General features: G+C 41.6%; 3 protein-coding genes across 4 annotated transcripts; 1 reads left to right on the forward strand and 2 right to left on the reverse strand.

Annotated features, from left to right (window-relative positions):
* Nucleotides 1–189: 189 nt before the first annotated feature.
* On the reverse strand, nt 190–3,617 carry LOC134820614 (serine/arginine repetitive matrix protein 2-like). Of its 2 annotated transcripts, none has more exons than XM_063831117.1 (3): nt 2,816–3,617; nt 2,419–2,493; nt 190–1,920 (listed from the first exon to the last, which is right to left on the reverse strand). In XM_063831117.1, exons 1-3 carry the CDS (start codon nt 3,614–3,616, stop codon nt 1,804–1,806), a joined length of 993 nt encoding a protein of 330 aa, XP_063687187.1. In that variant the 5' UTR covers nt 3,617; the 3' UTR covers nt 190–1,803. The 2 variants fall into 2 exon arrangements, with proteins under 2 accessions (XP_063687187.1, XP_063687186.1); XM_063831116.1 differs by having other exon boundaries at nt 190–1,926.
* Nucleotides 3,618–8,739: 5,122 nt separating this feature from the next.
* On the forward strand, nt 8,740–9,722 carry LOC134821327 (uncharacterized). Its single transcript, XM_063832058.1, has 2 exons — nt 8,740–9,192; nt 9,355–9,722. The coding sequence occupies exons 1-2, from the start codon at nt 8,780–8,782 to the stop codon at nt 9,566–9,568; spliced, it is 627 nt and encodes a 208-aa protein (XP_063688128.1). The 5' UTR covers nt 8,740–8,779; the 3' UTR covers nt 9,569–9,722.
* A 4,270-nt stretch (nt 9,723–13,992) lies between these two features.
* LOC134821161 (serine/arginine repetitive matrix protein 5-like) lies at nt 13,993–16,093 on the reverse strand. The gene is made up of 3 exons (XM_063831833.1): nt 15,110–16,093; nt 14,713–14,787; nt 13,993–14,116 (listed from the first exon to the last, which is right to left on the reverse strand). Exons 1-3 carry the CDS (start codon nt 16,031–16,033, stop codon nt 13,994–13,996), a joined length of 1,122 nt encoding a protein of 373 aa, XP_063687903.1. The 5' UTR covers nt 16,034–16,093; the 3' UTR covers nt 13,993.
* Nucleotides 16,094–16,688: the final 595 nt, after the last annotated feature.

Genomic DNA, 16,688 nt, shown 5'->3' on the forward strand with positions numbered 1-16,688 from the left:
CGCTTTCTCAAATCTTGATATCTTTTTTAATTTGAATTGTATTTGTACTTATTGCGGAGTTAGAAAGGAATCATTTGGTTGATTTTTAGAACTCGTGTCTGTAAATTGGCAATGCATGTAATTTGAAGCCCATTTTGGAGCCAAAAAGGTGGCAATTATCATATTATATGGAAAACAAGAGGAAGACAGTTTATTAAAATCTGCAAATCTAATAACTTAAAAATATAACAGGTTAATGTATAAACAAAATACATTAAAATATTAACCGCAATTACAGAAAAACGTTCAGATTAACCCGGTTCAAACAAAGACAAAATTAACGTGCACACTGCACAGTGCACAGTGCACAGTGCACAGTGCACAGTGCACAGTGCACAGTGCACAGTGCACAGCAGGTGCTGAATCAGCACCCACTGTGCACTGCTGATCGCACTTTAAAGTGCACCCTTGGCTGGCGTACATTTAAAAACGGTTAAAATGATTCACTCAAGAACGTTTTAGTCACACGTTAAAAATGGTACAAAAGAGCTTCTAAAAGAGAAGTGAGGTATATTATAGCGGGGAGACACCTCCTCCCTATATAGTATATAGCGGGGAGACACCCCCTCTCTATAGCTATTATTAAATAGTAAGTCAGGATATACAACTAGTAGTTACTATGGTAACATGCCATGTGGGTAATGTTTACCTACTGTTTGAAACATTGGGCAGCGAAATAATGTAGTTCGAGTAATAGGAAATCACAGTTTATAATTTCAGCTGTAATACTAATAATCAGCTGTAATACTAATAATTAGTTTACTAATATTAGGAATCTCTCTGACTGCTATCTACTTACCTTCAAGCTGCGAAGTGGGAAATCATAAAACAATCAAATGCTTCAAGACAGCACAGGATAATTGTATTGTCTCTGGTTTCCTGTTCCGAATATCTTCATAACTATTTAGGTGGTAACACCAAGGTGTTGCAGGTGGTAACACCTATGTGTTGCAGGTGGTAACACCTAGGTGTTGCAGCTGGTAACACCAAGGTGTTGCAGGTGATAACACCCAGGTGTTGCAGGTGGTAACACCAAGGTGTTGCAGGTGGTAACACCAAGGTGTTTCAGCTGGTAACACCAAGATGTTGCAGGTGGTAACACCAGGGTGTTGCAGGTGGTAACACCAAGGTGTTTCAGCTGGTAACACCAGGGTGTTGCAGGTGGTAACACCAAGGTGTTTCAGCTGGTAACACCAAGGTGTTGCAGGTGGTAACACCAAGATGTTGCAGGTGGTAACACCAGGGTGTTGCAGGTGGTAACACCAAGGTGTTGCAGGTGGTAACACCAAGGTGTTGCAGGTGGTAACACCAAGGTGTTTCAGCTGGTAACACCAAGGTGTTGCAGGTGGTAACACCAGGGTGTTGCAGGTGGTAACACCAAGGTGTTTCAGCTGGTAACACCAAGGTGTTGCAGGTGGTAACACCAGGGTGTTGCAGGTGGTAACACCAAGGTGTTTCAGCTGGTAACACCAAGGTGTTGCAGGTGGTAATACCAGGGTGTTGCAGGTGGTAACACCAAGGTGTTTCAGCTGGTAACACCAAGGTGTTGCAGGTGGTAACACCAGGGTGTTGCAGGTGGTAACACCAAGGTGTTTCAGCTGGTAACACCAAGGTGTTGCAGGTGGTAACACCTAGGTGTTGCAGGTGGTAACACCTAGGTGTTGCAGGTGGTAACACCTACGTGTTGCAGGTGGTAACACCTAGGTGTTGCAGGTGGTAACACCAGGGTGTTGCAGGTGGTAACACCAAGGTGGTAAATAGTGATCACTTGCAGAGGGGTCTGCTGAACCTGTCATCATCAGCACAGCTGTTCGTCTTGTACGCTTCCACCTCCCTCATGTACGCCTCCCACGCGCTGTTACTAGCTGCCTCCGGCTTCTTCTGTGCCTGGGCGGGGCTCTCCCGTTAATTACTTAATTGGTCGTTAATTGCTTAATTGGGCTACGTTATCCGATTTAGGCCAAAAGACTTTTGTTTTTTTTTCAGCATGCGGTTTAAGTCGAACCGAACTGTTCTCATACCCACACCAGATAGAGGCCGACAAATCGCCAAAACCCGGAACTAGATTTTTAGTGGTCCGGGACACAACATCACCTTGTATTATATGTTGTTGTGTAATCTGGTGTGTCCCTTGGCATTAGTTGTCCGGTAGATTAGTGTTAACATGCACATGATCAGGTCACCATGGTTACCATGGTGCAGGACATGCGAGTAATCGTTTTATTTATTGATAGTGCAGTTAGTAAAATACCAATAACAATACCAGTAACTTTAGAATATCATCCCCAGGAAAGGTAAAGGTAGGAAACAACAAGGAGCTATGTTAATCAGAGTATTGTATGATAATTACAGCTGATAACCTCTCGGTGCTAAAAATACCTTTTTAACGCCCGTAACCAGTGGCTTGGCCTTCTTCTGAGGAATTTTCCGGAATAGTAAGGACTTCTTCACCGTCTGAAATGTTGCTTTCATGTTAGTTACCCAGTAGTACTAGTCAGTTTTCAGCCAAATAAGTGTACAAATGTGGGGAGATGTAGAATGTACATTGTAGATCAATGTTGTAACTCAGACTAAGTGAGTACTCCTACTATCTTACTATATATATATATTCCTGCTAGTAATTTCTAAACCATGTTGAGGGACGTGTTTAATATTGTGGGCAACATGAGTCAAATCTTTAAAATAATGGCTTAACCTTGTTCAGATCTTGGTGTTAACTATGAAACGTTTCAATATTAATAACAATAATACTAGTATACATTTTAAGATATTGCACCTTTTGTTCGGACGTTTGCTGTGTAGCCTCCTCTTCTTTCTTCTTCTCGTCCATTTTTCTCTTGAACATCTCCATGAAGGAGCCATCATTCTGGAAATTGTTGGCTAATCCGCTAGCTTCACTGGGGTTATCTCTCCCAGCACGGTGCTCTGAGAAACTCTGGGGTTGGTCCCTGAAGTTAGTGTCTGGTCGGGTCGTGTCCCCAGCCGACGTGTTCCGGGTGTTAGAAGAGTTCTCTTGACCTTCAGAAAAGGCTGGATGGTTCCTGTTGTAGAACTCTGAATTGTCGCTCCTCTGTGAGGGTGAGCGTGATCTAGACGGGCCATGATAGTTGTCAGAAGACCGGCCATGATAGTCTCTCCTGTCTGGAGATCGGGATCTTCTAGGGGATCTTCTAGGGGATCCTCTAGGTGATCTTCTAGGTGATCTTCTAGGTGATCTTCTAGGTGATCTTCTAGGGGACCTCCTAGGGTTATAGTGGGGTGATCCATTCCGTCGAGGAGGTGAGCGGGACTTGTTATTGGTGCTGCTATAACCCAGCGTTGGGGAGTCATGCCTTTGGTTTTTGTAATTTTGAGAATGCGATCTTTGGTTTCTGTATTCTTGAGAATCTGATCTTTGGTTTTTGTATTCTTGAGAATGTGACCTCCTGTAGGTTTTGGAGTCTGGTCTCCGTGACGGGGACCTGTGAGATGTTGACCGATCCCAGTGGTCACTGTGAGGTGATCTCGGTGACCTGGATCCTCGTGGTGATCGGCGGTTACGGTTGTGCGGCGGTGATCGGGAGTCTCTACCGACCATTATAGCTGGGGAACTCAAGGGTTAGGAAAGAAAATAACAGTGTTGTAGTGGTCTGCTCAAAAACTTCCCAGGATTCGATTTCCAGTGGGAACCGAATTATGGTGTGAATGATAGTGGCTCTCATTAGAGCTGCAGATTTGGGGTTGTGTCCGAAATAAAATTCTGCTGAATTGGAAATGGGATACCCGTCTGCGGTGGATAGAATTGCTATGATTAAATCAATACCCCCCCCCCCCCCCCCTTATCAGCAATATATATGCTTGGAGAATGGATACTGGATAGGCCATATATAATCTAGATTTATAGAATTTAAAAGCCATATAATCTAGATCTAGAGAATGAAAAGGCCATACTATCTAGATCTAGAGAATAAATAGGCCATATAACCTAGATGTAGAGAATAAATAGGCCATACAATCTAGATAAAGAGAATAAATAGGACATACAACCTAGATAAAGAGAATAAATAGGCCATACAACCTAGATTTAGATAATGAATAGGCCATACAACCTAGATTTAGAGAATGAATAGGCCATATAACCTAGATGTAGAGAATAAATAGGCCATACAACCTAGATAAAGAGAATAAATAGGCCATACAACCTAGATAAAGAGAATAAATAGGCCATACAACCTAGATTTAGATAATGAATAGGCCATACAACCTAGATTTAGAGAATGAATAGGCCATATAACTTAGATTTAGAGAATGAAAAAGCCATACAATCTAGATCTAGAGAATAAATAGGCCATACAGCCTAGATGTAGAGAATAAATAGGCCATACAACCTAGATAAAGAGAATAAATAGGCCATACAACCTAGATGTAGAGAATAAATAGGCCATACAACCTAGATAAAGAGAATAAATAGGCCATACAACCTAGATGTAGAGAATAAATAGGCCATATAACCTAGATTTAGATAATGAAAAAGCCATACGATCTAGATCTAGAGAATAAATAGGCCATATAACCTAGATTTAGAGAATAAATAGGCCATACAATCTAGATCTAGAGAATAAATAGGCCATACAACCTAGATATAGAGAATAAATAGGCCATACAGCCTAGATGTAGAGAATAAATAGGCCATACAACCTAGATAAAGAGAATAAATAGGCCATACAACCTAGATAAAGAGAATAAATAGGCCATACAACCTAGATAAAGAGAATAAATAGGCCATATAACCTAGATATAGAGAATAAATAGGCCATATAACCTAGATTTAGAAAATGAAAAAGCCATATAACCTAGATCTAGAGAATAAATAGGCCATACAATCTAGATAAAGAGAATAAATAGGCCATACAATCTAGATAAAGAGAATAAATAGGCCATAAAACCTAGATAAAGAGAATAAATAGGCCATATAACCTAGATATAGAGAATAAATAGGCCATATAACCTAGATTTAGAAAATGAAAAAGCCATATAACCTAGATCTAGAGAATAAATAGGCCATACAATCTAGATAAAGAGAATAAATAGGCCATACAATCTAGATAAAGAGAATAAATAGGCCATACAACCTAGATGTAGAGAATAAATAGGCCATATAACCTAGATATAGAGAATAAATAGGCCATACAACCTAGATGTACTACTACTAGATGTAGGCTTATATGTTATATAACCTAGATGTAGGCTTATATTTTATAGACTAAATCATCTATTTAAGTGCACGGATAGCGAACAAAGCAAGGAACCGGGGAATCACTCACTAGCTATTATTAGCTCTCACACTGACACACGGTAAATGCTGCTGACAAATCAAACTACAAGGTAAGGTATATGAGTTGCTACGGGCAACAAAAAGCTGAAATTCAATATCAATGCGAGTAACTAACGTGACGGCCTATGTAACTGGAGAACAGCAAGATCCTAACTTAATTATTACACATAGCCGGAGTAGCTCCATCATGTAATGCGACCAGATCCTGTAATTCTATTGGCTCTTAGGTGATTAAGTTACTTCCACTCCCAGGTGATTATGTTACCTCCACTCCCAGGTGATTAAGTTACCCCCACTCCCAGGTGATTAAGTTACCTCCACTCCCAGGTGATTAAGTTACCTCCACTCCCAGGTGATTAAGTTACCCCCAGTCCCAGGTGATTAAGTTACCTCCACTCCCAGGTGATTAAGTTACCTCCACTCCCAGGTGATTAAGTTACCTCCACTCCCAGGTGATTCAGTTACCTCCACTCCCAGGTGATTAAGTTACCCCCACCCCCAGGTGATTAAGTTACCTCCACTCCCAGGTGATTAAGTTACCCCCACTCCCAGGTGATTAAGTTACCCCCACTCCCAGGTGATTAAGTTACCCCCACTCTCAGGTGATTAAGTTACCCCCACTCCCAGGTGATTAAGTTACCCCCACTCTCAGGTGATTAAGTTACCCCCACTCCCAGGTGATAAAGTTACCGCCTGGATGCTCACATTTAAAGGTTTCCAGACCGTTTCTCAATGATCCACCAGCTGATTGTTTGAGAGAAGCTCTCGCGGAGGTTTGTGCGGTAAGGAACATATTTTATACCTTATTATTACCTACCTAATAGTAGTAGTAGTATTCTTAGAAGCTATGAAGATTAATATAATAATGCCGATAGGAATGTAGGGGGGGGGGGGGGGCCGGGGGGGGGGAGCTCATGGAATGTAAACACCATGCTTTAATTAGTAGGAACGAAGTTTCGTGGTTAATCGTAAGAAAATCTATGAGAAGACGAATTAAACAGTCGAGTTGATAAAATAAAAACAGTTTACAATTCTGGGCTCTCAGTGCCTGGGTATAACAGATGTTGTGGTGGGAGATGTAATATAGACTGGTTCAGGAAGAGAACAGTCCGGGAAGTAACACCAGACTAGACCACGCAGAAGAATCAGGAGAACAGAGGTCGTCACGTGGTGTGTCACGTGGTGTTAGTAACATGTCACGTGATACTGTCAGCACACGTGACCTCAACAAGAAGTTAGCCAAGATGTGGAGAAACTGCTCCAGAACCTACTTCCACAGGTAGGAGCTTGATTGAAAGCCCCTCGTGAGGGGATTATCTCTAATGGACTAATTTATTATCTACATCATAATCAGTTAAAAATAAAACCCCCAATGGGCACTCCTGAAAACATAACTACTAGAAAATATATCAAAACTAAATAGAAAAGTGAGGTCAAATGAAATAAATCGTAACAAACTGCAAATAATGGAATATACATTTTGAATTCGTTATTTTAATGGCACACCGCAAATTTTTTTTTAAATCTTTAATTTTGATTCAAGAATTCTACAAGTCTAGCGTGCATAACTTTTTCGTAAATTTTGGAAAATGCTGCCAGTAATGAGATTGGACGATAATTAGAGACTGCTGATTTTGAGCCGTTTTGAATTGTGTATAACAACTCTAGCAACTTTAAGTGCCTGAAGCTGCTACAGAGAAACGCTATGAATAATTCCGTCTACTCTATTACCCTATAATTCTAGATAAATAATTAATTTAATTAATTGTCAGATCACGTGAGTTATCAGAGGAGCACGTGATAACCTGTATCGAGCACTTCTTCCTCTACCTCAGGTACATTACCAAATAAGGAAATAAGGAGAGTTCCGTATCACGATGATCTTTTAATAAAATCCTATCAAGGTTTTGTTTTCCTATAGTTAAAATGATAAAATTCCTCTATTCAATATGTTTTATAACTTGATATTTCAGTAATATTGGAAAGGAGGACCTGTATAAAAGTATGGTGGACCATTTAGCGGATTTCCTTCTAGGACAATACCAGTTAGAAGAACTAATGGCTATCGTACGGGTACGTTACCATGGTTACCATAGTAACTATAGTTACTATAGTTACTATCGTACGGGTACGTTACCATGGTTACCATAGTAACCATAGTTACTATAGTTACTATCGTACGGGTACGTTACCATGGTTACCATGGTTACCATAGTTACTATAGTTACTATCGTACGGGTACGTTACCATGGTTACCATAGTAACCATAGTTACTATAGTTACTATCGTACGGGTACGTTGCCATGGTTACCATAGTAACCATAGTTACTGTAGTTACTATAGTACGGGTGCGCTCCTCCTCGCGTGTATGTCGTATGCATCGATTTTATTTCGTTTATCAAATTTAACGTTCAACTCAGCTTAACGAGTCAGGCTTTTGAGCGTTTTTTTTTTCTTCAGCAGGCTATCAGTAAATTCATAGCCAGGCTATGAATTTACAGAATTGTTGTTAACAGAATTGTTGTTAACTAATGCTACTGTTTTGCATTTGATAGATGTGATAACTAGTACTGCAGGTAGTTACTATAGTAACTATAGTAACTATAGTAACCATGGTAACTAGGTGTAACTAGGTGTAACTGTTGTACTGCAGGTAGGTACTAGGTGTAACTATAGTAACTATGGTAACCATGGTAACTAGGTGTAACTGTTGTACTGCAGGTAGACCTGCTGAGTGCTATAGCTAAATACGCCCCTGACAACCCTTTTATCGCTATATTTGGCTGCATTCTCTCCGGATCACTCGACCCTATCATGTTCAGGTACGACGGGGGAAGGGGGGGGGGGGGGGGGGGGGGGGTTGGGGAGTACACATCATCACGAGCATTAATCTATAGGTTTTCATCTCCACTAAGAGGTAATACAATTACAAGAGGATGTGCTAAAAATGTAACATTTAGTCCCGATCAAATTGCAACTGCTTTCTCGTCGTCATGGAAACATGAAAAGAGTGACCCACCTCCAACTTGACACACGCTGCAACCCCTTTTGATCGCACGCCGGCCGGCGTGCACGCTTCGCGTGCACGAGAGGTATACAACGTGTACCAATCCCCATCTCCAAAATCCCTCTTTTCCCCTCTTTTTCTCTATTTATAACCACCCTTTTATTACTTGTTTTGCCTCGAAAAAAAAATAGAAAAATTCGGGAAAATTCACTAAAATGGATACCGAAGATTATCCAGTATTTAAAATTCTTGCTCTCCGCATGTTGTACTATAGTTACTATAGTTACTATACAGTATAGTAACTATAGTTACTATAGTTACTATATAGTTACTATAGCAACTGTCTCAGGTACATCTACCTGCTGAACGACGTCCTCCTCTCACTAGACCTGGTGTGTACACTAGATCTCCGCCCCCTCATGATGGTGCTCTACCCCCACCTTACAGACGAGGATATAGACCCTCACGTCCTGAGTTTCAGCTCCCACTCCAACAATAGGATATCCCCCTCCCTTGTCTCCAACTATCTCATGCACTGCATAGTCCGGGACAGAGAGCCGCGCGTCTGTGAGACTGTGATAAAGCTGAAACAGAACTGTGGGGCTAGCCCCAGCAGGATGTCCTACCCTGAGTTTAACTGTGCTATGGAGAGTGTGTACCCGCTAGCTACTAACAAGAGCAAGGAACACTATTTCGCCTGCAGTTTGAGTAACAACAACAGTAAAATGTTTGTTGAGACGAGTTTGCTGGGGCAGGTGGTGGCGTTTATACAGCTGCAGGAGGCTTATCCTAAGATAATATCAGAGATAAACGATAAAATACATCACTACAGGTAACAATTGTAATATTTCTGTATTACTATTGTAGTATTACAACTCAATTATTGAGTAACTTCAACCTGTCTACTTTCTCTACAGAATTTGCTGATCACGTGGTTTGAGAGAGGGCTCTGATATATCACGTGATGCCCATATAAGGTAATATATCACCGCAGGACGAAGATACCAGCTGAAATGATAGAAGCAGGACTGCGACAGAAACAGGGCCTCGATTTCGTGAGCATTCCATCCAACGAACAGGCCAAGAAGCAGCTCATTGCTATCAACAAAGCAGCCAAGAGTTTAGAACTTCTGCATAACAACCCCTGCTGGAGAGAGGATATAGATATTGCTCCTCAATATTTAGACCTTACTCGCCCTCTATCGTAACTCCTAACCTATTTCTGAAGGGAGGATATAGATATTGCTCCTCAATATTTAGACCTTACTCGCCCTCTATCGTAACTCCTAACCTATTTCTGAAGGGAGGATATAGATATAGCTCCTCAATATTTAGACCTTACTCGCCCTCTATTGTAACTCCTAACCTCTGAAGGGAGGATATAGATATAGCTCCTCAATATTTAGACCTTACTCGCCCTCTATTGTAACTCCTAACCTCTGAAGGGAGGATATAGATATAGCTCCTCAATATTTAGACCTTACTCGCCCTCTATTGTAACTCCTAACCTCTGAAGGGAGGATATAGATATAGCTCCTCAATATTTAGACCTTACTCGCCCTCTATTGTAACTCCTAACCTATTTCTGAAGGGAGGATATAGATATAGCTCCTCAATATTTAGACCTTACTCGCCCTCTATTGTAACTCCTAACCTATTTCTGAAGGGAGGATATAGATATAGCTCCTCAATATTTAGACCTTACTCGCCCTCTATTGTAACTCCTAACCTATTTCTGAAGGGAGGATATAGATATAGCTCCTCAATATTTAGACCTTACTCGCCCTCTATTGTAACTCCTAACCTATTTCTGAAGGGAGGATATAGATATAGCTCCTCAATATTTAGACCTTACTCGCCCACTATAATTGTAAATCCTCACTCGTAATCGACCCAAGTTTTTTGAAAAACATATTGCATCTGGGTGCACAATATTTATAAGTAGTTACACTTACTAATTATACCACTCTTCAAGACCGAAGAATTTCTTTTAAACCCAAGTAGCTCTTTATATATAAGGTTGTATTCTTTAATGTTTATTTAAACTTGAATCAAGTTGGAAGTTTGACATACTCTATCAGTATCATAGTTGTGGCTGCGTGTTGTGAAATAGCGGCAGTAGATTGAGGAGTAGGAGGATCAAGGATTTGTTGATATCTATTTGTTCATGTATTAAAAACCCAAATTTAGGCAAAACCAGTCTAACTGTTCTTGAGTTGGCGCTTCCTCAAATCTTGATATCTTTTTTAATTTGAATTGTATTTGTACTTATTGCGGAGTTAGAAAGGAATCATTTGGTTGATATTTAGAACTCGTGACTGTAAATTGGCAATGCATGTAATTTGAAGCCCATTTTGGAGCCAAAAAGGTGGCAATTATCATATTATATGGAAAACAAGAGGAAGACAGTTTATTAAAATCTGCAAATCTAATAACTTAAAAATATAACAGGTTAATGTATAAACAAAATACATTAAAATATTAACCGCAATTACAGAAAAACGTTCAGATTAACCCGGTTAAAACAAAGACAAAATTAACGTGCACACTGCACAGTGCACAGTGCACAGTGCACACTGCACAGTGCACACTGCACACTGCACAGTGCACAGCAGGTGCTGAATCAGCACCCACTGTGCACTGCTGATCGCACTTTAAAGTGCACCCTTGTACATTTAAAAACGGTTAAAATGATTCACTCAAGAACGTTTTAGTCACACGTTAAAAATGGTACAAAACAGCTTCTAAAAGAGAAGTTAGGTATATTATAGCGGGGAGACACCCCCTCCCTATATAGCGGGGAGACACCCCCTCCCCATAGCTAGTATTAAATAGTAAGTCAGGATATACAACTAGTAGTTACTATGGAAACATGCCATGTGGGTAATGTTGGGGGGGGGGGATGCAACGTCAATTAATGTCAATTAATGTCAATTAATGTCAATTAATGTCAATTAATGTCAATGTCAGTTTTGCAAAATTTTGGAATACTGACATTAATTGACACGATATTTTTCGACCAGAGATTATGTAGTTCTACCATATTTTTAGCACTTTAGAACGTTTATATCATCAATTTATTCACTACTATCACATATGGAAATGTGAAATGTGAAAAAAATTCAGATCATTAAACAATAAAACTAAAATAATAGTACGGTTTTCCGAAATTTAATTTTCTTAAATGGGCGTGGCCATCCAAGGGCGTGGTTCTCAACATCATCAGAACTTAAAATCCACATTTAACGAAATGCCTTCATGACATTTATATTTGAATAACGAATCTTAAACAGCTAGCATTACTCCTTCATACTAAAAAAGCCGATTCTAGATATTTTACCTGTATAAGAAACCAATAAAATATGGGCGTGGCCGGTGGGGACCGAAGATGGAAGAGTTTGAAGCTGAAATTTTTTTTGGTGGTCTATGAACCTAAGGATCAACAGATAAGAACATACTCATAATTATTCAAGGACATTTTGTTTTTTGAACCGGTCTAACTTACATAGACGTGAATATCTTGAATATTTATCGAATAATGATAATCTCAAATTTCAAGACAAATTAATGTCAATTAATGTCAATTAATGTCAATTAATGTCAATTAATGTCAATTAATGTCAATGTCAGTTTGGGGTTTTTATGGAATACTGACATTAATTGACGTTGCATCCCCCCCGTAATGTTTACCTGCTCTTTGAAACATTGGGCAGCGAAATAATGTAGTTCGAGTAATAGGAAATCACAGTTTATAATTTCAGCTGTAATACTAATAATCAGCTGTAATACTAATAATTAGTTTACTAATATTAGGAATCTCTCTGACTGCTATCTACTTACCTTCAAGCTGCGAAGTGGGAAATCATAAAACAATCAAATGCTTCAAGACAGCACAGGATAATTGTATTGTCTCTGGTTTCCTGTTCCGAATATCTTCATAACTATTTAGGTGGTAACACCAAGGTGTTGCAGCTGGTAACACCAAGGTGTTGCAGGTGATAACACCCAGGTGTTGCAGGTGGTAACACCAAGGTGTTGCAGGTGGTAACACCAAGGTGTTGCAGGTGGTAACACCAAGGTGTTTCAGCTGGTAACACCAAGATGTTGCAGGTGGTAACACCAGGGTGTTGCAGGTGGTAACACCAAGGTGTTTCAGCTGGTAACACCAAGGTGTTGCAGGTGGTAACACCAGGGTGTTGCAGGTGGTAACACCAAGGTGTTTCAGCTGGTAACACCAAGATGTTGCAGGTGGTAACACCAGGGTGTTGCAGGTGGTAACACCAAGGTGTTGCAGGTGGTAACACCAGGGTGTTGCAGGTGGTAACACCAAGGTGTTTCAGCTGGTAACACCAAGGTGTTGCAGGTGGTAACACCAGGGTGTTGCAGCTGGTAACACCAAGGTGTTGCAGGTGGTAACACCTAGGTGTTGCAGGTGGTAACACCAAGGTGTTGCAGGTGGTAACACCAAGGTGTTGCAGGTGGTAGCACCAAGGTGTTGCATGTGGTAACACCAAGGTGTTGCAGGTGGTAACACCAGGGTGTTGAAGGTGGTAACACCTAGGTGTTGCAGGTGGTAACACCTAGGTGTTGCAGGTGGTAACACCAGGGTGTTGCAGCTGGTAACACCAAGGTGTTGCAGGTGGTAACACCTAGGTGTTGCAGGTGGTAACACCAAGGTGTTGCAGGTGGTAACACCAAGGTGTTGCAGGTGGTAGCACCAAGGTGTTGCATGTGGTAACACCAAGGTGTTGCAGGTGGTAACACCAGGGTGTTGAAGGTGGTAACACCTAGGTGTTGCAGGTGGTAACACCTAGGTGTTGCAGGTGGTAACACCTAGGTGTTGCAGCTGGTAACACCAAGGTGTTGCAGGTGGTAACACCTAGGTGTTGCAGGTGGTAACACCAAGGTGTTGCAGGTGGTAACACCAAGGTGTTGCAGGTGGTAGCACCAAGGTGTTGCATGTGGTAACACCAAGGTGTTGCAGGTGGTAACACCAGGGTGTTGAAGGTGGTAACACCTAGGTGTTGCAGGTGGTAACACCTAGGTGTTGCAGGTGGTAACACCTAGGTGTTGCAGGTGGTAACACCAAGGTGTTGCAGGTGGTAACACCTAGGTGTTGCAGGTGGTAACACCAAGGTGTTGCAGGTGGTAACACCAAGGTGTTGCAGGTGGTAGCACCAAGGTGTTGCATGTGGTAACACCAAGGTGTTGCAGGTGGTAACACCAGGGTGTTGAAGGTGGTAACACCTAGGTGTTGCAGGTGGTAACACCTAGGTGTTGCAGGTGGTAACACCAAGGTGTTGCAGGTGGTAACACCTAGGTGTTGCAGGTGGTAACGCCAAGGTGTTGCAGGTGGTAACACCTAGGTGTTGCAGGTGGTAACACCAGGGTGTTGAAGGTGGTAACACCTAGGTGTTGCAGGTGGTAACACCAAGATGTTGCAGGTGGTAACACCTAGGTGTTGCAGGTGGTAACACCAGGGTGTTACAGGTGGTAACACCTAGGTGTTGCAGGTGGTAACACCTAGGTGTTGCAGGTGGTAACACCTAGGTGTTGCAGGTGGTAACACCTAGGTGTTGCAGGTGGTAACACCAGGGTGTTGCAGGTGGTAACACCAGGGTGGTAAATAGTGATCACTTGCAGAGGGGTCTGCTGAACCTGTCATCATCAGCACAGCTGTTCGTCTTGTACGCTTCCACTTCTCTCATGTACGCCTCCCACGCGCTGTTACTAGCTGCCTCCGGCTTCTTCTGTGCCTGGGCGGGGCTCTCCCGTTAATTACTTAATTGGTCGTTAATTGCTTAATTGGGTTGCGTTATCCAATTTAGGCCAAAAGACTTTTGTATTTTTCAGCATGCGGTTTAAGTCGAACCGAACTGTTCCCATACCCACACCAGATAGAGGCCGACAAATCGCCAAAACCCAGAACTAGATTTCTAGTGGCCCGGGACACAACATCACATTGTATTATATGTTGTTGTCTAATGTACACAGTACACACATTGTGTGTATATGTTGTGTAATGTACACAGTGCACACATTGCGTGTGTATGTTGTGTAATGTACACAGTGCACACATTGTGTATATGTTGTGTAATCTGGTGTGTCCCTTAGTTGTCCGGTAGATTATTGTTAACATGCACATGATCAGGTCACCATGGTTACCATGGTGCAGGACATGCGAGTAATCGTTTTATTTATTGATAGTGCAGTTAGTAAAATACCAATAACAATACCAGTAACTTTAGAATATCATCCCCAGGAAAGGTAAAGGTAGGAAACAACAAGGAGCTATGTTAATCAGAGTATTGTATGATAATTACAGCTGATAACCTCTCGGTGCTAAAAATACCTTTTTAACGCCCGTAACCAGTGGCTTGGCCTTCTTCTGAGGAATTCTCCGGAATAGTAAGGACTTCTTCACCGTCTGAAATGTTGCTTTCATGTTAGTTACCCAGTAGTACTAGTCACTTTTCAGCCAAATAAGTGTGCAAATGTGGGGAGATGTAGAATGTACATTGTAGATCAATGTTGTAACTCAGACTAAGTGAGTACTCCTACTGTCTTACTATATATATATATTCCTGCTAGTAATTTCTAAACCATGCTGAAGGACGTGTTCAATATTGTGGGCAACATGAGTCAAATCTTTAAAATAATGGCTTAACCTTGTTCAGATCTTGGTGTTAACTATGAAACGTTTCAATATTAATAACAATAATACTAGTATACATTTTAAGATATTGCACCTTTTGTTCGGACGTTTGCTGTGTAGCCTCCTCTTCTTTCTTCTTCTCGTCCATTTTTCTCTTGAACATCTCCATGAAGGAGCCATCATTCTGGAAATTGTTGGCTAATCCGCTAGCTTCACTGGGGTTATCTCTCCCTACACGCTGCTCTGAGAAACTCTGGGGTTGGTCCCTATCTCTCCCTACACGCTGCTCTGAGAAACTCTGGGGTTGGTCCCTATCCCTCCCAGCACGGTGCTCTGAGAAACTCTGGGGTTGGTCCCTATCCCTCCCAGCACGGTGCTCTGAGAAACTCTGGGGTTGGTCCCTGAAGTTAGTGTCTGGTCGGGTCGTGTCCCCAGCCGACGTGTTTCGGGTGTTAGAAGAGTTCTCTTGACCTTCAGAAAAGGCTGGATGGTTCCTGTTGTAGAACTCTGAATTGTCGCTCCTCTGTGAGGGTGAGCGTGATCTAGACGGGCCATGATAGTTGTCAGAAGAGCGGCCATGATAGTCTCTCCTGTCTGGAGATCGGGATCTTCTAGGGGATCTTCTAGGTGATCTTCTAGGGGATCTTCTAGGTGATCTTCTAGGTGATCTTCTAGGGGACCTCCTAGGGTTATAGTGGGGTGATCCATTCCGTCGAGAAGGTGAGCGGGACTTGTTATTGGTGCTGCTATAACCCAGCGTTGGGGAGTCATGCCTTTGGTTTTTGTAATTTTGAGAATGCGATCTTTGGTTTCTGTATTCTTGAGAATCTGATCTTTGGTTTTTGTATTCTTGAGAATGTGACCTCCTGTAGGTTTTGGAGTCTGGTCTCCGTGACGGGGACCTGTGAGATGTTGACCGATCCCAGTGGTCACTGTGAGGTGATCTCGGTGACCTGGATCTTCGTGGTGATCGGCGGTTACGGTTGTGCGGCGGTGATCGGGAGTCTCTACCGACCATTATAGCTGGGGAACTCAAGGGTTAGGAAAGAAAATAACAGTGTTGTAGTGGTCTGCTCAAAAACTTCCCAGGATTCGATTTCCAGTGGGAACCGAATTATGGTGTGAATGATAGTGGCTCTCATTAGAGCTGCAGATTTGGGGTTGTGTCCGAAATAAAATTCTGCTGAATTGGAAATGGGATACCCGTCTGCGGTGGATAGAATTGCTATGATTAAATCAATACCCCCCCCCCCCCCCCCCTTATCAGCAATATATATGCTTGGAGAATGGATACTGGATAGGCCATATATAATCTAGATTTATAGAATTTAAAAGCCATATAATCTAGATCTAGAGAATGAAAAGGCCATACTATCTAGATCTAGAGAATAAATAGGCCATACAATCTAGATAAAGAGAATAAATAGGCCATACAACCTAGATAAAGAGAATAAATAGGCCATACAGCCTAGATGTAGAGAATGAAAAGGCCATACTATCTAGATCTAGAGAATAAATAGGCCATACAATCTAGATAAAGAGAATAAATAGGCCATACAATCTAGATAAAGAGAATAAATAGGCCATACAGCCTAGATGTAGAGAATAAATAGGCCATACAACCTAGATATAGAGAATAAATAGGCCATACAACCTAGATATAGAGAATAAAT

Source organism: Bolinopsis microptera, chromosome 9 (genome assembly GCF_026151205.1).
Source record: "Bolinopsis microptera isolate Bmic1 chromosome 9, MBARI_Bmic_1.0, whole genome shotgun sequence".
Classification (NCBI taxonomy): Eukaryota; Metazoa; Ctenophora; class Tentaculata; order Lobata; family Bolinopsidae; genus Bolinopsis; species Bolinopsis microptera.